This window comes from Scardinius erythrophthalmus (genome assembly GCF_964197995.2).
Source record: "Scardinius erythrophthalmus genome assembly, chromosome: 19".
Lineage (NCBI taxonomy): Eukaryota > Metazoa > Chordata > Actinopteri > Cypriniformes > Leuciscidae > Scardinius > Scardinius erythrophthalmus.
This window is the reverse complement of record NC_138239.1, coordinates 3,860,796-3,883,623: the sequence shown is the minus strand read 5'-3', so window position 1 is coordinate 3,883,623 and position 22,828 is coordinate 3,860,796. Positions and strand designations below refer to the sequence as shown.

Genomic DNA, 22,828 nt, shown 5'->3' with positions numbered 1-22,828 from the left:
TTATCTGCACATTCCTTGCGTTTCTTCTCCATCTCGCAGACTATTCTGGGCTGGCAGATATTACACACTGACACTGCTGCACGCTCGCTCACTCGTTTAAAGTTGTGATTGGGCCAGCCCAGTGTCAATCAAGGAAAGAACCAATGGGCCGCTGATCTACGTGTTTCATGGGCTGGTCTGTCAGAAAAAAAACTAACACTGACTTTTTTTGACCAATGCATTACACCGACACAAACCCAAAACGCAAGCAAAACAAAACAAAACGAATGGCCCGCCGATGTACACATTTTATGGGCCGTTAAAAAAAAAAAAATAATAAAAAAAAAGAAGTATTTATGAGATGTATCGGCCCAAAAAGCACGTCGGCCCACCGGGCATTTGCCCGGTATGCCCAATGGCCAGTCCAGCCGTGGGAAGCAATGTAGTATGCACATGAAGACAGGGAGGGGACGGCGGTGCATAATTCGAGGTAGGCTACCCCTCCTACTTCTGCTAGTTTTACAGAGATTTCTTAGCCCGTGCGAATTGGTCATTAATATTACAGACGTCCTGTGATAAAATTACATTACTCCATCTACCCTTGTAAAACGAATCCCGTCCAAATAGGGCTTTAAAAATCTGATTCACGTAACTGAGCACTTCTATTGTGCTTGTGTAGCCTATGCTTTGTGACTTTTTTTATACATTAGCCGACTCCAGGCACTGAGTTGCTTTGTCCCCAAGTGCGTTATCTACTAAAAACGAAGCCTCACTTTCTTTTCAGTAACATGAATGCTTCACTTTACTTGTGGACAGACCGCTATTCTACGGGGTTATGCAAGTTTGTCCATTTACAAACATTCTTAAGCCTGCAGCCTATACATTATAAATTAAAATTAACATTAAAATGTGAATTATCAGACAACTAAGTCAGTGTTGTTCAGTGGTCAAAATATCATTGAAATCTCCTTTTATTATCTAGGATTTTTTTTTTGTTGTTAAAAAACGTTGACAAAATATTTTATATGCTTTTGTCTTTTAGATAGATGATGGATGGATAGATAGATACAGTATCTATCTATGTATCATCTATCCATCGATATACATAATAGAAAGAATGCATAACATTTTTATAATTTATCATAGGTCATAATTATTTTTTTTTATTAGTTTAGCAAGGTTCAAAGAAGAAAAAAAGTAAAAAAATAAATAAAAAAAAGAAGTACAAAAAATAGGTCACCATGTGTAATTTTTTTTATGTATGCCCTATATTGCATTCATGCATGTTTAGGTTTCAGTCTGTATGAACATTTTCACCAAAAAAATCACACATGTGGCCTGAGCCTTTGTTATATAGTACATACAAATAGTATTGCTTTAACATGAGTGGTTAGTACCTTGAACCCAATAACTTTGTCTTTTTTTATATTTAATGATAACTTGATTGATGATTATTAATGACAAAAAATGTGGACGTCTGGTTACCTATATATATATATATATATATATATATATATATATATATATATATACACATATATGGGTGACCAGACGTATATATATATATATATATATATATATATATATATATATATATATATATATACACACACACACACGGACACTTGTTTGTACTTTATTTGCACTTTTGGCAATTTTTTGTGAAAAATTTAGACTTTTGTGGGTGGTCCTAGAGACTTTCAGAGGGAGGGGTGCCACCACCATATAAAGTCCGATATGGCAAAGTGAAAACACACAACCCCGGCTCCATCTTCAACAAGCATGTCTTCTCTGGGTCGAGCTCTTTCTCGAAGGCCTGATGCGTTTCAGGTGCAGAAATCTCTCAGCCAGTGCTCCAAGGTAAAGCCTGATCCGGAGGTGACTGTCCTGGTCATATACACTGGCGGAACCATTGGAATGATCGAGGATGGTACAGGAGGTAAACACCATCACCAACGCTCACACACACCTGCCTGCATGCATGAGGGTTCACATATGATATATAAACTATATTGTGCACTACGCAGTATTATGTTGTTTGACACGTTTATGGGATTATGTTTGCTGATTAAGAGGGAGCAGTTTAAATGGTCAGTGTAAATATTAATGCATGGGTCTATGGAAAGTAGTCTATCTTTACGATGAACCTATAATGTATTAACGTCATTATATGTGATCTGTAAATAAATGATGCTCTGCATCTCTAGATCTAATTCCAATTTTCTGAGCATGTATGCCATGACTTAACTAACCTGTACCAAGATTATTTTTTTTAAATATTATAACTAAAATATATTATATATTTATTTATTTATTTATTTATTTTCAAATATAAATATATCTTACAAAAAATTACACTTGATTATGCACAAATGTGTTTTTATGTTTAAATATACTTTGGGATAGTCTGTGTTAGTTTATTTGCTTATTTTCAAGTCAAAGCTAAAATAACAGTACAATTTAGATGTAAACAACTATTTCAACTTCACATTCAGATTTACATTAACCTGTTATATTAGGCTATATATTAATTTGGTAACTTTGTTGAAATTAAGAAGTTCGAATGTAGACTTATTTAGATGGGTGTGAAACACAGCAGGCAGTCGGTCAGAACTGTGTGAGTTGAGACACACCAAGCAGGGTCTAATAGTGGACGTACTACAATGGAATGGTTGTATGTTTATAAAATGAAAAAAGGAAAGCGCAAGTCAATAAAGAATCAGTTTTAGCAACATTCTTTGATATAGAGAAAGCGTATGATATGCTATGGAAAGAGGGGCTGTTAATTAAGCTGAATAGGATGGGTATTGGTGGCAAGATGTTTACCTGGATCAGAGACTTTTTAAAGGATAGAACAATAGAAGTAAGAGTTGGGGTTAACTTCTCGAATGGAACACCTCAGGGTAGTGTATGCAGTCCAGTACTGTTTAACATTATGATTAATGATGTTTTCAATACAATAGATGACGTTAGAATCAATAGAGCATTATATGCTGATGATGGAGCTTTGTGGATAAAAGGATGAATTATTGATAAAAGTAGAACTAAGATGCAACTAGCTATCAACAAGGTAGAAAAATGAGCATGTGAGTGGGGTTTTCATTTGTCTGTAGAGAAGACTCAATTTATTTGTTTTTCAAAGAAAAGAGTAAGTCCCACCCTAGAGCTTAAAAGGGATGGTTCGGAGTAAAATCAACCTAGGGTCCTTTTCACCATGACCTCGAGCCAAACATACTTCTACAGTAGTACAAATAGGTTCTGTACTCATAAAACGAGCCATTGGAAAGTTTGTAAGTACATCAGGAGTTTATTTAATTAACACTTGCCTGACGGCTCATGCTACCGCTAACCCGGACGTCGACGTCACTTCAGTGATTTGGGAAAAGCACGTAAAAGTCCTGGCAGAAAGCGATGCATAAGGATGCACTAATATTTTGTTGGTAGTTTGCAACAATTATTAGTTAACACTAAGTTGTTAACACTTCGGAAAAAAAAAAAAATTGTCATTACACTACATCCTATGTATAGTTGAGGGGCTAAGGACTGCTAGCTGTTGCTAATAAGGTGAAGATGGTCCGGGTGTGCCGGTAAGAACAGCAAAGTCGGAGAAGGAATCCAGTTTAACAGATTTATTTATACAAGCATATGAAGAGTGGGAGCCAGATCATAATGGGTTGTATTAAACAGTGCTCTCTGTGCACAGATCGAAGATGAGCATGAATACTGGCGCAGAGTGGTATCGTCTTTGCTATATGTCCTTAGAAGTGTCAGCATATGAGTGTGTGGTCTGTAACAAACAAATAAAAGATATGCTTTAACAAACAATGCTTCTTTCTTATCACAATCACACTCATAACAACATAAATGGCATTAAAACTACTGGCTTCCCCAAAACATCAACACAATGTTGCCGTTGAATACAGCAGAACATGAAACATAATACACAGCTTACATGATTACACTGTACTGGATGAGAACTCAAATACTTCTATACATGAATATTCAATTGGACTAATCACACTTTTGTTGTGACGCCATTTATTTTGTTTATCAAATTCATTCTGTCATTATTTGCTATATCCATTAAAGTAAACAATCAGATTGAGGGCGATTCTCACAAAACTGTATTTTCTGCAAGCTTCAAGGACCCTTAGAGACTCCAAAAGGAAACCAAATAAACAAATTATAGTCCATATAATTCTATTATATCAATTTATGCACACCAATGCACCCATGAAATTTTTTTACATTACAGAAAAAAGACAAAGAGCTTGTTTTAATTTTGGTGCATTTGTTCATAGCTTTTTACAGGCTTTTCTTCTTTGTTTGCAGCTCTGGTTCCAGCACCACCTGGATATCTTATTAAATATCTACGCTCACTCCTTACTCTGCATGATGAGCAGTACGCAAAAGAAACACATCTGTATGACCGCTACAAGCCTTCGGAGAACGTGTGTGTGCTGCCGTAAGTTCCCACATAGATTCACACACATATGCGATCAAGTTAGAAGTTTGAAGGTGTTGTCCTATTTATAGATCCAGACAATAGCTGCATTCATCAATTTGTATACAAAATGCAAGACTGAATTGATGGTTTCTAATTTTATTCCAGTTTTCATGGAATAGTTCTCCCAAAAGTGAAAATTCTGTCATCATTTACTTGCCCTCATATTTTATTTATATTTTTAAAGAGTACGAACTGTTTTATAATATAAATCTAAAAATGTATCTTTTAAAAAATAAAATAAAGAAATTATTGAAATTGTATTGTAGCACAAGGATACGGGATAAAATTAGTCTCAAATTGAGGAACAAATGCATGCACAATTATCCATAACTATCCACAACCATGCCTTTTTAAATTGCGTGTGCAAAATTCAGAATTAAATGAATGTGCAGCAATTTGTACAAACAATATACATTTTTTTATTTTTGTTAATACAAATGTTTTCTTTTGTATTAGTTTATCATATTTTGCGCATGCAAGACAAGATGTGCATTCATTGACCTTTTTACTGAGTAGATCTTATTTGATTCATTTGGATTTTGAGACATTCTTTTTGCGGTTTTCAAGCTCACTATGGAGCCAGATCAGCCTAAAAGATAATACATTTACAAAAGGGCTGCATTTCCCAAAAGCATTGTAAGCCTAAGAAGTTCGTAAAAACGATAGTAGGCTATGACTGATCTTAATATTACGGTCTGTTTCCCAAAATCATCGTAACTTAAGTAGCACTTAAGCACTGGATTTATCGTAGATCCCTTAGTGCATCGTAAGAAGACATTAATGAGGTCACCTGCAGGACAACCGGCAGATTACACCTATAACTTTATTCAAGTGCAATGTGATTATAATATAACGTTTTGATTGTACTTTATTGTACACTTTTATTAGGCTACTCGTTTTTTGTTTAAATGAATGTATAAATGAAATAATAAAACATTATAGAGAACAAAAAAATATAAATAATTGAATCTAATAATTGTAATATAAATTAAATGAATGAACAAAAAAAATATTAGAAGATGTAATATGCTTCAAAGACTGGGAAAAATAGGGATGCATTAAAAAAATCTAATGCATCAGGCTCAGTTTGAGTTACTCTGAGTCTTACTCCTCCATGGATGCCAGTACCATCACAAATGCCATCTGAAGCACTTGTGCCAAGTAGTGACAAGGCCTTTTCTTCCTCTGCTGTGAGAAGGGGGGACTCATTGGGCCCACCACCTGTTTTATTAAATGTTGTCCCCTGCAGTCCCCTTTTCCTTTTAGCAAGGCTGGCAAAGTCCTGCCACTTCTTCCTGACCTCGTTCCGTGAAATGAATGTGAAACAAATTGATCACGAACATTCGTTAGGTCGTAGAAATGCTCGTATAAGTGCTAAGATCCATCGTTATCTGGAAACGCAGCCCAGCACAATTCACATGTACAAAATCCGATTCGTAAATTCAAAACACAGTTCATAAATGCACAAGTAAAAGCATATTTCCCCAAATGCTCACACAATGCATCTTACCTAAATAAATGTAAAATGTTTACACAAGTATCAAGTTTTTTTAATTAATTTCCATCACATATTGATGGAAATTAATTGTCAACATTATGAATAATGTTACATGTATTTATGGATCGTTGATTCTGCATTTGCAAATCGTCAAACGTGCGTGGACTGCTTTGAATTTGTGTGCGGTATTTTTGAGACCTTCCTGACAGGTTAAGATTCATACATATCATTTTGTGGAGGATGTTCTGTTTAGCCAATCGCGGTAGCTGTTTGTGAATGTAAAAGGTCTATGTAATGTAAAAGTTTTAAAGATCAAAGTGTACGAAGAATAAAGGTATGTATTAACTTTATTATTTATTAACTTATTTATTATTTATTTAACTTATTTATTAATTAAAGTTGCCCCAGAGCGGTGAACGAAGTCTGAAGTCTGCTGCATCACATTTACTCATCCGCAAATAATTCGTTTTAAAAACAGGAGAGGAGAAGACGCCCCTGAAATCACTCAGAATCTCACTGTCAATAAATAATCTATCTTTTTTGTTTTGTTTTAGTTGATCTAGCTAAACTAACCAATGAGTGCCTAATGGTCTTTGCTGGTTCAAATAAGAAGTTTTGCTTTAGCCTACTTTTAGTGCTTGTTTTAATGTTTGGGTTTTTTATAAGCTTTAAAGTGTTGCTGTATTGTAAACATGTTCTCCCTTTTTTTCTCCCCAGACTGTCCAAAGAGAAAAAGAGGGTTGTATACAGAATTTTAGAGTACAAACCCCTCCTTGACTCCTCTAATATGACCCCAGCTGACTGGGAAAAAATTGCAAAAGACATTGAGGTGCTTGGCTTTGGTCTTATATAGGCCTTATATTTTATATATATTTATATATATATATATATATATATATATATATATATATATATATTATTTTTTTTTAAACTGACATGAACTGGTCGCACTGTCATATACTGAGGTAGATATGACTTGTGAAAATAACTGATCTGATAATTTATTTGATTGTTTTTTATTTATTTATTTTTTACAAAAAAATTAACATTTTGTAAATTGTAATTGTAGATAATCTTTGGATTTCTTGAAGGTAGATCAGTGAACAGTTCAACAATTCTTTAGTTGGTATGTCAAAATCACAACTGAGATTTTCAAAGTTTGTTCCCCAATGTTCACAGACAAACTACGAGCAATACAATGGTTTTGTCGTCCTGCACGGCACAGACACCATGGCTTTCACTTCTTCTGCCTTATCCTTCATGTGTGAGAATCTGGGAAAGCCTGTCATCGTCACTGGCTCACAGGTAACACGTGATGTTTAAAACTGACTTACTCACCTTTGTGTTGCACATATTGAGCATTTCAGACTACTTATACTGGAGCAGTGTGTTGTGATCAGTCAACCGCTTTGAGTGTGCATCAGGAGGGAATTATTTAAATGAGGAATATTGTGACATGTTTGTTCTCGGAAGAAATCTCAGTGGAGGCGTTTCAGTTCTGAGTCAGTTCCCAGTGAGGGGTCAGCCCTATGTTACCACAGCCCTATGTTCCCACGGCCCTATGTTCCCAAGGCCCTATGTTCCCACAGCCCTATGTTCCCACAGCCCTATGTTCTCACAGCCCTATGTTCCCACAGCCCTATGTTCCCACATTTCTAAGAATTTTTTTTTACTGGAAATTTTGAAAATTAGGCCCTATGTTCCCACAGCCCCTATGTTCCCACAACCATGTGTTCCCACAGCCCTATGTTCCCACAGTCCTATGTTCTCTCATTTAACTATGTCCCCTATGAAGGGTAGGTTTTAGTGCTTGTGCTGGTACAGGGATAGCCCAATTACATCCCAGACAAGTCTCCCTCCTGTGAGGGGTAGGTTTAGGTATGTTAACTAATTAAGCCCTAGTCCCCTATGAAGGGTAAGTTTTAGTGCTTGTGCTGGTACAGGGATAGCCCAATAACATCCCAGACAAGTCTCCCTCCTGTGAGGGGTAGGTTTAGGTATGTTAGGGTTAGGGCTGTGGGAACATAAGGCTGTGGGAACATAGGGCTGTGGGAACATAGACATGCTCCCCTTAGGGATATAGAGAGACTTTGTGCTTTATAACTTTGCAGATTTTTTTCATGCTCAAAAAGCAACATTACATGCTAAAGAAAGTCAAAAAGCATAATAGGACCCCTTTTAAAATTACCTCCAATATTAACATTTAACTAGTGGTCATCAAAAAAGCATCATGTTAACTTCACTATTAGCTTCACAACCATCTTATATGTTGCAGCTGCCCATCTACGAGTTGAGGACTGATGGGAGAGACAACTTCTTGGTGGTGCTGTTGTTAGCAGGACAGTTTAACATCCCTGAGGTGAGTTTTATATTCTCTGTGAGTGTTTGTAGCCATTACAAATTCAGTATGTGCAAGATTGTCCAATACTTGTGATGTTAGGACTGCAGATATAAAATAGTTTTCATTAAGAATTTCATTATTAAAAAGGATAGTTCACCCAAAAATAAAAATTCTGTCATCTTTTACTCACACTCGAGTTGTTCCAAACCTGAATTGAATTTCTTTATTCTGCTGAACACAAAAGAAGATATTTTGAAGAATGTTTGTAACCAAACAGTTAATGGGCCCCATTAACGTCTATAGTATATAGTATTTTTTCCATACTATTGAAGTCAATTATGCCCCATTAACTGTTTGGTTGACCATATTCTTCTAAATAACTTATTTTGTGTTCAGCAGAAATTCAATTTAGGTTTGGAACAACTCGAGTGTAAGTAAATGATGACAGAATATACTTTTTTTTTTTGTGTGTGAACTATCCCTTTAATTAGTTTTAGCATTTAAATAATTTGATTTTAAAATATGAAAGATATTTTTTAATAAAATACAGAAAATAATATTTGAAGAAATGTAGATTTAAGTGTCCTTTGAGATGCTTATATGGTATGCAGTACATTTTGTTTCTGTCATGCCAATGAAGCACAATGATACTTTATTATACATTATCGTAATAATTTTAGAATATTATTGTTATAAAAATAATTATAAAACAGTTTAAATTGAGTGAAGGACCAGAAATAAGCTCTTTGTATCTTTCTTCACAGGTTGGCCTGTATTTTTATCAAAAGCTGTACAGGGGCAACCGTGTCACCAAAGTGGACGCTGCAAGCTTTAAAGCATTTGCCTCACCAAACCTGTCGCCATTAGCCGATGTTGAAATCGACATCAAAAGTGAGTCCAGTTCTGCCAACATTTATACTTAGTATTTAGTCTTAGTACCATATGGATCTATTAATAGGTTCGTTTTTCTAAAAAAGTGTAATTCACACAAAACATTTCTGCCATAGAAATTCAGCATGTACTGGTTGCTCTTTTCTATGCAATTAAAATGATTTGGGAATGAGACTTTAAAAAGGTTAGTTCACCCAAAAATGGAAATTCTTTCATCATTTACTCACCCTCAAGTTGTTCCAAACCTGTATGAATTTTATTCTTCTGCTGAACACAAAAATACGATTTTAAAGAATATAGTTAACCAAACAGATAACGGTCCCCATTGACTTTCATAGTAGGAAAAAAAACAAACAATGGGAACGTCAACGGTTTGGCTAACCATATTCTTCAAAATATCTTCTTTTGTGTTCAGCAAGTCATATCGACTACTTTTATTATACTTTATGGTGCTTTAGAATCTTTTTTGAAGTGTGAAAGCCTAATTGTATGGTTTGGAACAACATTGAAGTGAGCAAATTATTACATTTACATTACATTTACATTTAGTCATTTAGCAGACGCCTTTGTCCAAAGCAACTTACAAATGAGGAACACAGCAAGCGAGTCATCATGAAGAGGCAAAAAACACAACACAAGAAGTGCTCAAAAGATAGGCAAGGTCAGGCATTGCTTAGAGTTGCACAAGCCAGGCGAGGATTTTTTTATTTTTTTTTAATAAAGTGCTCACGGAAGAGATTAAACTTTAACCTTTTCTCTTTTTAGAAGCAATCACAAACATGTGGAATAACAAGTTGAGTAGATGTTATGCATATTTGGCATTAAACTTAAACTCTCCATTGGTAGTTGACAATTTATTAATTAAATGTATGTGCATTTATAGAGGAAGATTGACTGGCAGTGCTGTTTTAGTATCATTGATATACTTTTACAGTTTATATATGTGTGGCCTTACGTGACTACGCCACTCCCACTTAGTAGAATAGATGGGCAGCGTGCAGATCCTGGTGCAAAACGAGAAACCACTTTTTTGAACAATCAATTTATTCAATAGGCCTACTATGCTACAACTTCCACAGCAAACGTGACAGCACGGCAACTTGTGTGTCTCCCACTACAAACCACAGCATTCCCAGTAAGAATCACAGCAGCAAAGTGGTCATCTTATCACATCCAAGAAGTGCCCGCTGTCCACCTCAAATCCCGGGTCAAAGCATAGGCTAAGATTTACACATACAAATAAATTAATAATGCACATGAATAACAACCCAAAGTAGGTACTTTTGTGGTTGATTACCCCTCCATATTGCACAATACCCAATCCCAAAAGAGAAGAGAAACCCTTTACCACTGCCCTCTTACAAAGAGGAAGTGCGTTTCTGTCCCAACACTAATAATTCATAGACACGACATGATATAAAAGCTAAAACACATAACAATTCACAGTATGGGAAAACAGTGGCTACGACGTCCTACAAAATCCACAATCAATCAACGGGCCTCGAGGCCAAAGGGCTTCTAATGTGCGCAGCTCCGTCACTAAAGCCAGACCCAGAGAAATCACGGGTTTTACGAGGAGATCCGCCCAAGCACACACTGCCAGTTCAGCATTTGCGATGCAGCTCCCAAAGCTTATCTTGGTGGGGAGACGGTATCTGCGAGAACGGTTAGTAATACTCAAGGGCGTAGATGAACATTGAGGGGGGTTGAAGTTTGGGTATTCCTCCTGATATTGTGATCATGGTATAAATATTGGGGGGGGGGGGGGGTTGTAATGCATAGATTTAAATATTGGGGGGGGGGGGTTATCTCCCCCCCAACCCCCCCACAAATTACGCCCCTGGTAATACTTCTGTTCAGTCTCCAGTTACGTTCAGTGATAAAGCCGACGTTGTGTTTGTATGTTGCCGCTGATTCGGGCCACTCTCCAAAATCACTGCACACCAGTGCACTAATCCCGCATATACTCGCTGAAAATCACGTTTCCACTCCTGTCCACTCCCCCTGCCTGACAGCTGAGTCCAATGCGCTATTCTACCTCAACGGACGTCATCATTTATGCTGCGTGACTCTGGGTAATGAAGTCCCACTGGCTACATATGATCAGTTCTTTTAAATTTTATTTACATTTTTAGTACTTTTGTTGTGTGTTTTTGACATTTTTATAAATTTTTGCTTTTTTTATGTCTATCTATAGTGTTTAATAATTTTTATTTCAATTTTAGTTTTAGTTATTTTAGTACATTGTAATGAGTTACAGTTTAAAATATATATTTATATTTATAATTAATTTTAACGGATTATAATTAATCATAAATATTTTAGTTATTTTTAGAATTGAATTAATTAGAATTTTAGAATTGAAGCAGAATTAATTGTACAATTATTTAATCAGTTCATCCAATGAACAGAAAGCATAATAAATTATTAATCCTAGAAAATATATTTTGCTTCACGTCGGGGTCGGGGTCCTGATCAGCCTGTCGGGGTTGTATTCGCTATAACAAGCACCTTGCTCTACATTATCCCTTTTATATATATATATATTATTATTTTTTTTTTTTTTTTTTTTTTAAGTTAATGCTTAATTTATTTTAATTAATGGAAATGTTTTTTTTTTAATGGTTTTAGTAAGTTTAAAAAAAATATTTGTTATCATTTGCTGTTCACTTTAATAATCCTGTGGGGAGAAAAATGAATTACAAATTACAAATATTGTACTGTTTATTGTCTTGTGTAGTCTCAAAATTAACAGTAGTTCATACAAACGGCGTAATAATACCTAAACACAAATGATTTAGAAAAAAAAGTTAGATTTTTAGATAAATATATTATGTGCATTACAGGACACTGCTTGAAATGTTATGTCAACTCCCTTATTATTAATGCTGCAGTGTTATTTATTTTATGCAGACTTGTTATTTTGAGTATTATGCTTTATTTCTTGCTCTTTAGTTAACAAGGACATTATATGGTGGCCCTGTACAAAAGAAAAATTCACTGTCAACCCACAATTGAACTGCAATGTGGGTGTCCTGCGACTCTTCCCAGGAATCACTGATGATACAGTAAGGCCGTGTGGTTATGTCTGCCTTTATTTGCCACACATTTTTCCCAAATCTCTTCATTCAGTCCATGAACATGTTAATTATTTTTTACAATGTTTAGTTAATTCTGACAGAAGTTTCATTTTCGGCTGAACTTTTGGAAGTTTCAGATGTTTAAAGGACAAGTTCGGTATTTTACACTTAAAGCCCTGTTTACAGATCGTTTCTGATGAAATAGAACGGTTAAGATTAAAATTTGGACACATGCTGCTGGCCTGAGAATTTAGGTCATAAAACGCATTAAACTTTCGTTTACAAAGACATGAAACTCACCGAGTGGTCAGGGGTGTCCACTGATATGCTCACAAAAAAATCGCTGCAAAAGATGCTTTCCAACAGGTGTTTTACCATTCGTTGTAAAACTGTGGATCTATTTTTCCAAACGTCTCACACCCGTAGATTCTTCCGTTGAGAGCTTGAATAATAAACACTCCAGCCCAGTTGGTGGCGATAATGCACCTTTGCCAATTGCAAGCAAACCACTGGCATTTAATTGAATACACAGAAGAAGCAGAAGAAGAAGCGGCGGAGTAATACCGTACCTCACACAGCTCATCCAATACAAGTCAATGGAGTTGGACAAAAACTACGATAAAACCTGTTGGAAAGCAGCATTTGTCCAAATTTTAATCTTAACCGTTCTATTTCATCAGAAACGATCTGTAACTTTAAGGGCTTTAAGTGTAAAATACCGAACTTGTCCTTTAAATGAGATTCATTCTCTCATCAGGTCAAGGCCTTCTTGCAGCGTCCTATGGACGGGGTCATACTGGAGACATTCGGCAGCGGTAACGCCCCCGACCGTGAGAGCCTGATGGCTATAATCCATCAAGCGTCAGAGAGAGGAGTCATCATGATCAACTGCACCCAGTGCCTCCGTGGCTCGGTCACAAGCGCATACGCCACTGGCCAGGTATGGGAGTTTGATTAAAGGGATAGTTCACCCAAAAATGGAAATTCTGTCAGTAATTACTCTCCCTCATGTTGTTCCAACCCCGTAAGACTTTCGTTCATCTTCAACACAAATTAAGATATCTTTGATTAAATCTGAGAGCTGTCTCACTTCTTCATAGGCTTCTATGTAATTTGACATTCTGCCAGCCCAGAAAGTTAGTAAAGACAATGTTTAAAATAGTCTAAGTGACTACAGTGGCTCAACCTTAAGTTTATCAAGCGACGAGAATACTTTTTGTGTGCAACCCCCCCCCCCCCCCAAAAAAAAAAAACGACTTTATCTATTGATTTTCTTCTGTGTTTCTCTGAGTGAGTTCACGAGAGCGCCACGACGCATGCGCGAGAACTGAGAAGAGGACGCAAATGGGTCTCGATGTAGTGTTTAAAATGATTCTAAAGTGTGCATTTCATGGATGTCTGAATCGTGAGAAATTAACAAGAAAACGTAAAAGTGCCTTAACAATGCCGCAAAATAAATGGTTTACCTTTTCACACTTTCCCATCAAATGATCGTGAGCGTCCTCTTCTCAGTTCTCACGCATGCGTTGTGTTGCTCTCGTGAACTCACTCAGAGGCCCACACGGAAGAAAATGAAGAGTTAAATAAAGTTGTTATTTTTGTTTTTTTTTGCGCACAAAAAGTATTCTCGTCGCTTGATAAACTAAAGGTTGAGCCACTGTAGTCACTTGGACTATTTTAACAATGTTTTTACTAACTTTCTGGGCTGGCAGATGCAATTACATAGAAGCCTATGGAGGAGTGAGACAGCTCTCAGATTTCATCAAAAATATATATTTTTTGTGTTATGAAGATGAACGAAAGTCTTCCGGGGTTGGAACAACATGAGGGTGAGTAATTACTGGCAGAATTTTCATTTTTGGGTGAACTATCCCTTTTAAGAAAGGCCTTATATGTGAGTGTATTCCAGGAGTGTGTAATTTAATATTCCCTCTCAGGCTCTGGCCAAAGCCGGTGTGGTCGCTGGGTTTGATATGACCCCAGAAGCTGCTCTTTCAAAACTCTCCTATGTGCTGGCAAAACAAGACCTCAGTATAACAGAGAAGAAGAAGGTATGGAAAAATGTCTCTTAAAAAAATACATTTAAGCCACATTTGGGTCAATAACATTTACACTACCATTCAGAAGTTTGGGGTCAGTAATCACATTTTCCACATAATATTAAGCAGCACAACTGGTTTCAATATTGATACCAATTATAAATGTTTCTTAAACACCAAATCGCCATGTGAGAATGATTTCTGAAGGATCATGACTGAAAATCAGCTTTGCCATCACAGGGATAAATTACATTTTAAAAGATATCACAGTTGAAAACAGTTATTTTAACTTTTAATTTTTATTATAATAATATTTCACAATGTTACTGTTTTAATTTTCGATCAGTTTAAATGCAGCAGTGGGGAGCGTAAGAGACTTCTTTCATTGAAAAAAAATCTTATCAACCCCAAACTTTTGAATGGTAATGTACCGGTATTAGTTATTACTTTTTTACTTTTATACCATTTTCAAGAAAAGTTTAAAGGTCCCATGACATGCTATTTTTTGTAGGCTTTAATATAGGCCTTAGTGGTCCCTAGTACTGTATCTGAAATCTCTTCTCAAAAATCCAGCCTCGGTGCAGAATTATAGCCACTACAAGCCAGTCCCAGAATGAGCTTCCTTCAGACAGGCCGTTTCGGTGTCTGTAGCTTTAAATGTTAATGAGGAGGAGAAAGGCGGCGCAAGGTGGAGGGTGGGTGTGGCCTTGACCATCTTGCGCAACGGTACCGGTCCGTGCATGTTAACGTTGGATATAGCAATGGCACGAAGACACGCAGTCGTTCAAGCATTTCAGTTTGACCCAGAATCTGATCCGGATGGAGAAGCAACAACTCAGCGGTTCCAGCAGGACATTTCCGAATGGTTAGTTTAAAATATTATGTCTGGATAGGGTACTTTATTCGGATGGTTTACAGTTATTATCATGTAGCTAACGCTAACCTACTGTTGCCTTTTCATGAGAGATCTGTAACATCTGTAATTTATCTTATTACAATTACATCATCAAGCTCTGCGATCTTGAAATGCGGATATCGCGCGCGCCGTATAACCAACAGGAAAACGGTTATCCAAATAACAAAGAAGTGTACAACACTCGCGTTACAGTGTGTGTACTCACACACATAAACTGCATAGCTGCATAGCTAATGTGACAGCCACATTCTACGTGTAACAGTCTAGGCAAACATAAACAGTAAAGCAACACACTTATATATCATTAGTTGACTTACTGTTCCGAGGTGTGTAGCTGAGCCAAAGAGAGTGATCCAGACTTTAGTTTCAGACGTTCAGCAAGCCCAGCTCTGTATTAACCCTTCGGTGTTCATTTGTACATCCAATTATTGAGCAATTGTTATGCTTCGCTCGCTCAAAAGCCATGATATCTCTCGTGGACAAACTAAAATCGCGCACGCGCGTTCCTACGTTAATTCCTTCCTAGCTCATTTTCTCATGGGCGGAAAATATTCTCTGGGCGGGCAAAGCAGAGACAGGGGAGATAACATTCCTCCTTATAACGTCACAAGGAGGAGATTCAAGATCAGCGCGATTGAGCTTCCATTTTCTCAAAGGCAGAGAAAGATAGCAAAAGCTCGATTTACACTGATTGAAATTTCTAGAAACTTGGGGACCATATACAGGCTAGGGGAACTCATATTAATGTTAAAAAACCTCAGAAAGTGAAAATTTCATGTCATGGGACCTTTAAGAAATGTAACCATTAAGTAAATAGTATTAAAGTATTAAAAATGAAAAAAAAACAATAATATATTTTTCAAGCTAATAAGTTTTTTTTTTATTATTATTACATGAATTAATTAATTAGGAAGTCACAGTACATGGCATGTTACAATCTGAACTAACTTTGCATAATGTATAAAAAAAATAGTTTTAGATATTTTAAGAAACGTATTGACCTTGATAGTCTATTCTTTATTTTTGTTAGTAAAGTAGTTTTATTGTAAATAATAATAATTAGATAATAATTATTACTTGTTTTAAATCACTTATTAATAAAACATGTTATTTGTTCATAAGATGATGCAATGCAATCTGCGTGGTGAGTTGACAGATGATAGTGAAAAACCAAAGCTCAGCGACAGTCGCTTTATTCAGGACATCGCCAAGTCCCTCAGCATTAGCTGTGATCAGGTAATGTAACCTTCACTTTCTCTCCTTCTAACTTTGTTTTGCACTTTGAAAGAACAGGGTTGTGATTATTGACAACAACAAAAAAATGTAATCCCAATTTTTCACCTGTGTTTGCACCGTTGTGTTCTTTTCTTAGCCTTGATGATATGTAGCACTGCAGTGTTGTCATTTTCATCTCTTAGTCCTCCTTTTTGCTCTTTCAATCGCATAACTTATGTCTACATTCCATCTCCGTTTTCCCAAAACGACATGCAACAAACAGTTGTGCTAGTTTGGTGCTCTGCATTTTAGTGTAAACTATGATGATTACAAGATGGTACAACTACAATTATATAATGAATAAGAAGAGGCTCAGATGAACAGATCAACTATAATATTACTGATGTCCACAGGAGCTTGGAGCCGTACGAGATGCACTAACTCCCACTCTGGTCTGCGTCGCTGCTAAGGCCGGAGACATTGAAGCTTTAGAGGCCCTAAGGGAAATGGTAAGATATTGATACCTGTTTGGACACCCATTTAGAAGGGCAAACACTGCCTGTAAAAAGTGTAATCAAATAAATGCAGCCTATTCCAAACTTTTTACAGTTTGCGGTGCATGCCTGCAACTTTTTTGTATTTGAACATTTTTTATTATATTAAAAATGGTCCAGGAGCATGCGAACCAGTCAGCTGTGCTGGTTTGCAGTATTAAATGCAGTCTAGAAAATTAGCGGATTCATATCTTTCTATATAGGGCTCTGACATGATCACGGCAGACTATGATGGCCGCACTCCTCTCCACGTCGCTGCATGTGAGGGGCATCTAAAAGTGGTGGAGTATCTGCTGAGTAAAGGGGCCTCAGTCTATGCCAGAGATTGCTATGGTGAAACACCACTTCACAATGCTGTGCACTGCAGGTACAGTAGGACTGATTTAAGTGTCCAAATACTTTTTAGGGGCACAAAAAATAATTGCCATAATTTCAAAGTTTTGAGTTAACTAATTGCAGTGTAATTTATACAGACAGTCTTTAAGGTGAACTAGAGAAGACCACTGGTTTTAAACGGGTGGTTGCGACGTATAAAGGGATCATAAGTACGGATGCACTGATAAAAAATTTGGCCGATACTGATTACCGATAATTCTTTATATTTGAAAGTCGATAACTGATATAATGGCTGATAAACCCACATCCAATTTTTTTATGTAATTTTTGAGAGCCTGATTACAAAAACAAGTCTTAAGCATGTCCCAATGTTCTAGTTATAATTTTATGTAGCCGATATGACAGACCTTTGCTGCATGTTGTACTTTACTGAATTTTCCTTTTTGATTTTAATCATATTTCAAGTATTTCAAAACCATCATAGCGAACCGTGTGCATCTGAAGTGTCTCAGCTTAAGGAAATAATCCATTAGCCATTATTTATCGGCTTTAGATCGGCCAAATCTTCTTATCGGGCCATAACAATAACATTATAATGAACATATATCGGCCGATACAGATATGGTGGCTGATATATCTTGCATCCCTAGTCACAAGTCTGTTCTGATGCAATATAATTATTCATAGTTAGCATAGAATTTACTCACCCTCATTGCAAAACAATAGCTGTGTCCCAATTAAGAAGCGGCATCCTTAAAAGTGTGCAAAGTTCAAAGGTCACGCCTTCGAAGTCCACGAAGGTCGAAATGAGCATTGTTAAACAGGATGGCCTAGCAACTGTGACATCTGCTGTTGATGAGCGCAGTACAACTGGCAAAGTCAATTAAACACGTGACTGTATATGTCATTTTTCTATGTCTGTAGGCATAAGGATGTTGTGAAGTTGCTGAGGAAGACTGGAGCTCATTTTTCCCCGGCTGAAATGGTTGATGCTGGAACGAAGTTGCACAGGTCTCATTTACATACACACATTTCCTCGACGAATCCTTCGTCCATAAACTTGTGGACACCGCAATTTGATAAATTACACAAATATCGGTTTTATTTTTATTAGTAGTAGCAGAAGTAGTACTTTTTTTTTTTAGTACTGATTTATTTCATTACAATTCTTCCATTTAAGTAATGTACTGTAGTTAAGCCTAAGGTTTTTAAATGGCACATTAAAGTTCAATGGATGTGCGCTTCACAAATATGAGCATATAATTTATTTTTTTTATTTTTTTATTTTTTTATTAATGTACAGTTCTGTGTATTGAGCACATAACAGAACTGTCTGTCTTCAGTTTATGAACTTCCTGTGTTACAGTTGATGATTGAGCGTTTAGAGATTCTAATGTGTGTTTTACAGTCTTGCGGCCAGTGGCGACTCTGAAGGATTGGAGATTTGGAAGTTAGCTGGGGTTGATCAGAAGCCCACTGGAGTGGTGAGTTAACAATGGAGATATGTGTGGAATACAGAATTATAACCAAACATTTGATGCCTTCAGTGACATTTTATTCTTATAACTTTTTGAATGGAGAAACAAGACATTATTTGTTGCATTCATTGTTGCATTGTCTAAAAAAAATGAGTTCTGCATTGTCAAAGCAATGACAAAAATGGTGATATATTTTAAAGATGCTTCCTGTGTGTCTAAAATCAGTCCTGGAGGGCCATTGTCCAGCAGAGTTTAGCTACAATTCCTCAACACGCCTGCCTGGAAGTTGCTAGAATGCCTAGTGAGATCTAAACTGAGTTTTATCCTCAGTTAACTAATACAGTCTATTTGAAAAAGTGAATTAAAACAAGTGAGCGAATTCGGACCAGAAGGGAGATGCAGGAATTCATTCAGCGTGACCCTCACGGTGCATTATGGGTATTCTCTGGTGGTTGAGTATACATCAGTTGTAGACTTGTTATCGCGGTGCATTATGGGATTGAATGAGTGCATTCGATAACATCCAATGTGGTTTTGGACACCAATACAAATGGCTGTCCCCACAAATAGTGCCCTATTTAAGGGTATTGGGGTCGATTTTGAACACAGCCCTTGATTAGCTGGTTCAGGTGTAACGATTGGGGTTGGAGTTAAACTTTAAAACAGGAAAGTGGCCCTCCAGGAGCAGGATTAGACACCCCTGCTGAAACTTTAATTAATGGGCTTCACTTACATTTAGGCCACTGGAAGCAAGTAGACTGTTGAGTTCTTACAACAGGCGGCACAGTACCAAACTCAGGTAGGGAACATATATATATATATATATATATATATATATATATATATATATACACACATATATATATATATATATATATATATATATATATATATATATATATATATATTACATCATGTTCATGTAAAATTTCATGTTCATTTTACATTTCATGTTGTGCAATTCCTCAAAGACATCATGATACTTTTAAAATAATAATTATTATTTTTACATATATTAATATTTTAATATTTAACTTTAACATTACATAAAAATACTTACCCCTTTTAAAGAAAAACTTTTAAAAACTTTAATGATATAGATGTTTACACCCACAGTGATAAGGATATGTTATTACCTTTTACTTAATGGTTACCTCACATGCCATGTTTTAGAGTCAACATATTGAACTTTTTCAAAACCATATAAATCCTAAATTTTAATTTTTTAATTTTAACTAATTTTATTTAAGTTTTTGCCTTGTTTTATTTTAAAAGAAAATTGTGAATGGATTTTAAAAGCGCTGCCATCATTTTATATTGAAATTTCATTGGTTTAGACAAAACAGAGGATAGTGCTGAAAACGGCATGAATGTTTTTTTTGTTTTGTTTTTTAATGTAACTGTTTAAACGCATTAAAATGTGCATCCAGATCATAATAATAATAAACATTGTGACGGCAATCTACATATTGCATAGTGAAAATTGCATAACTTCCAATTAAAGTGCAGAAATGCAACGCTTACATTATTCTCTTTCTGTCTGTTCTCTAGAATGGCGAGTTTATCGAGTTTACTGCTTGTCCAAGATCATGAGGAGGCCGTCCTGCTAGCTGTCGCTTCCTTCCCTTATCATACTTATATCATTCTTATTTTTAGCAGACGTACTGTAGATTTCCCTTACTTAGACTCTTAAAGGGGTCATATGATGCTATTTTAAAAGTTCATTATTTTGATTATGGGTGTAATAGAATAGGTTAACAGGCTTTAATGTAAAAAACAAACAAACATTATTTCTCACATACTGTACATTATTGCAGCTCCTCTATTCTCAGTGTATCTGAAAAGCGCTGATTTCTACAAAGCCCCTCCTTCTGAAAAGCTCAGAGTGCTCTGATTGGTCAGCTGACCTAGAGCGTTGTGATTGGCCAAACACCTCAATCGTGTGTTGGAGATATAACATCCCTTACCATAATCGCCAGCTTCAGCTTTTTATAAACACACAGTTAATTATAATGTTGTTGGCTTTACCTTATCAGTTCAGGCCCGAGTCAGATTCAGTTGAAACCATCCAAGAAAAAATCTCTTTGTGTGAGAATATTTAACTGATTGTATACAGAAACAAATACATTACACATTAAAGGAAAACATTTAAAAAGCATCATATGACCTATTATGATTAACATACATACAGTTTTTATATGATTTCATTTTATAATCATTTATAATCATTATTCATTTATACACTCTTGTACATTACATAAGAGTGTTGATTTGTTTTGTGAGACACTTGACTGCCGTAAGGCTATCATCCAATGCCAATGTTAGAAACCCCCTCTCAAATGACGCTGGTACGCGGTATGACAGAGGAGACCTGTTCTTTTAAAGAGCATGTAGAAGGGAAGCTTTTCAAAGCATGTTTTGATAATGATCATGAAGGTTTGCTTGCTTGTAATCAATCTATGTAATCCAATATTTTCATAAATGATTAAGAGGGGGGAATGAAAAATCTGAAGATTTTCAATAAATCAATCATACATACAGTATATATGATTTAATTTTATAATCGTTTATAATCATTAGTCATCTAAAGGGATATGTGTCTTCATGGGAGGAGATAAGAGAATGTCTCAATTTCAAGATTTTTAATGTCACGATTGCACGGATATATTTGTGGCAATATCCAATACATTGTATGGGTCAAAATTAACAATTTTTCTTTTATGCCAAATATCATTAGGGTATTAAGTAAAGATCATGTTCCATGAAGATATTTTGTAAATTTCCTACCATGAATTTATAAAAAATGTATTTATGTGATGGATGCAGCAAAATCGTGAACATAAATGGACAACTTTTAGGAGATTTTCTCAATGTTTCGATTTTTTTTGTACCCTCAGATTCCAGATTTTCAATAGTTGTATCTCGGCCAAATATTGTCCTATCCTAACAAACCATACACCAGTGGAAAGCGTATTTATTCAGCTTTTATGAGATGTATGAATTTCAATTAAAAAAAAAATTACCCTTGTGACTGGTTTTGTGATTCAGGGTCACATATGCAACAAAGATTATTCAATAAACTCTGCTCTTTTATTATCATCACTTCGTCTTCTGCTTTCTTCTCTGGCTTTTCCAGTCAAATTCTCTGAGGCTGTGAATATGAACGAGTCTTGAGGAACCAAACAAGACTTTCTGTTGACAGGTTTTGCTGGGTTGCACACACCAGTCAAACGGATATCTTTTGACAAGATGCGGCGCCCGGGACTGGATTTTATATACATAGATGTGAAAATGTTATATGTAGGCCTACATTAATTATTAGATTAAAGAAGTCTAGTGTAAAAATGTTCATTCATTAGCCATTACCTAATGTTAACGATCTCCCGTCATCCCGTCCCCTCCCCCTCCCCTCCGTGCATCCTGAAACGAGTTGAAGGCTTTTCCGATGTAAATTCAGGACTTTCCTTCTCCTTTTCCCTATTCTTTGCTATTTGTTAATTGGAACGTCGGCTCTTTGGTGTGTCGGCCATATCAAAATTCAAGAGAATATAATTCTAACGTTAGTCGTTGTCGTTCTCTAGGACAGGGGTTCCCAAACTTTTCCATGCCAAGGCCCCCCAAATACCACTAGGTTCTGGCCAAGGCCCCCCTTTTGCAGGATGTGTTATTGAACCCATCGACAATACTACGGCACGTGTAGAAATAAATAAATAAAACATCTAGGTGAACATCAGATATATATATATATATTAGGGCTGGGAATCGATTAGAAAAAATTAACTAATTACTTGCACAATTTGCTGTAATTAATTGCAATTAATTGCATTTCCTCCAAGCTTGTAATCATCAATAATTAAAACTTAGAATCACCAGAAAAAAGGAACAGAAAATAGCCCTATATTAAAATAATATTAAACATCAATATATCAATGTATTATTCTTTTTCAATAATCAATCAACATAATCAATTTAAGATTTTTTTTTTTCAATTTTT

The 22,828-nt window shown here is 35.9% G+C and overlaps 1 protein-coding gene across 2 annotated transcripts; it reads left to right on the top strand.

Moving 5' to 3' along the window:
- Positions 1–350: 350 nt before the first annotated feature.
- LOC308680030 (60 kDa lysophospholipase-like) lies at positions 351–21,935 on the top strand. 2 transcript variants are annotated; one of them, XM_081347916.1, is made up of 17 exons: positions 400–469; positions 1,654–1,918; positions 4,312–4,444; positions 6,702–6,813; positions 7,164–7,289; positions 8,260–8,343; positions 9,090–9,216; positions 12,172–12,284; positions 13,054–13,236; positions 14,234–14,347; positions 16,374–16,487; positions 16,880–16,975; positions 17,224–17,387; positions 18,281–18,367; positions 18,765–18,840; positions 19,574–19,633; positions 20,386–21,935. In XM_081347916.1, exons 2-16 carry the CDS (start codon positions 1,762–1,764, stop codon positions 19,589–19,591), a joined length of 1,704 nt encoding a protein of 567 aa, XP_081204042.1. In that variant the 5' UTR covers positions 400–469; positions 1,654–1,761; the 3' UTR covers positions 19,592–19,633; positions 20,386–21,935. The 2 variants fall into 2 exon arrangements, with proteins under 2 accessions (XP_081204041.1, XP_081204042.1); XM_081347915.1 differs by lacking the exon at positions 19,574–19,633 and having other exon boundaries at positions 351–469; positions 1,674–1,918; positions 20,386–21,929.
- The last annotated feature ends 893 nt before the right edge of the window (positions 21,936–22,828 follow it).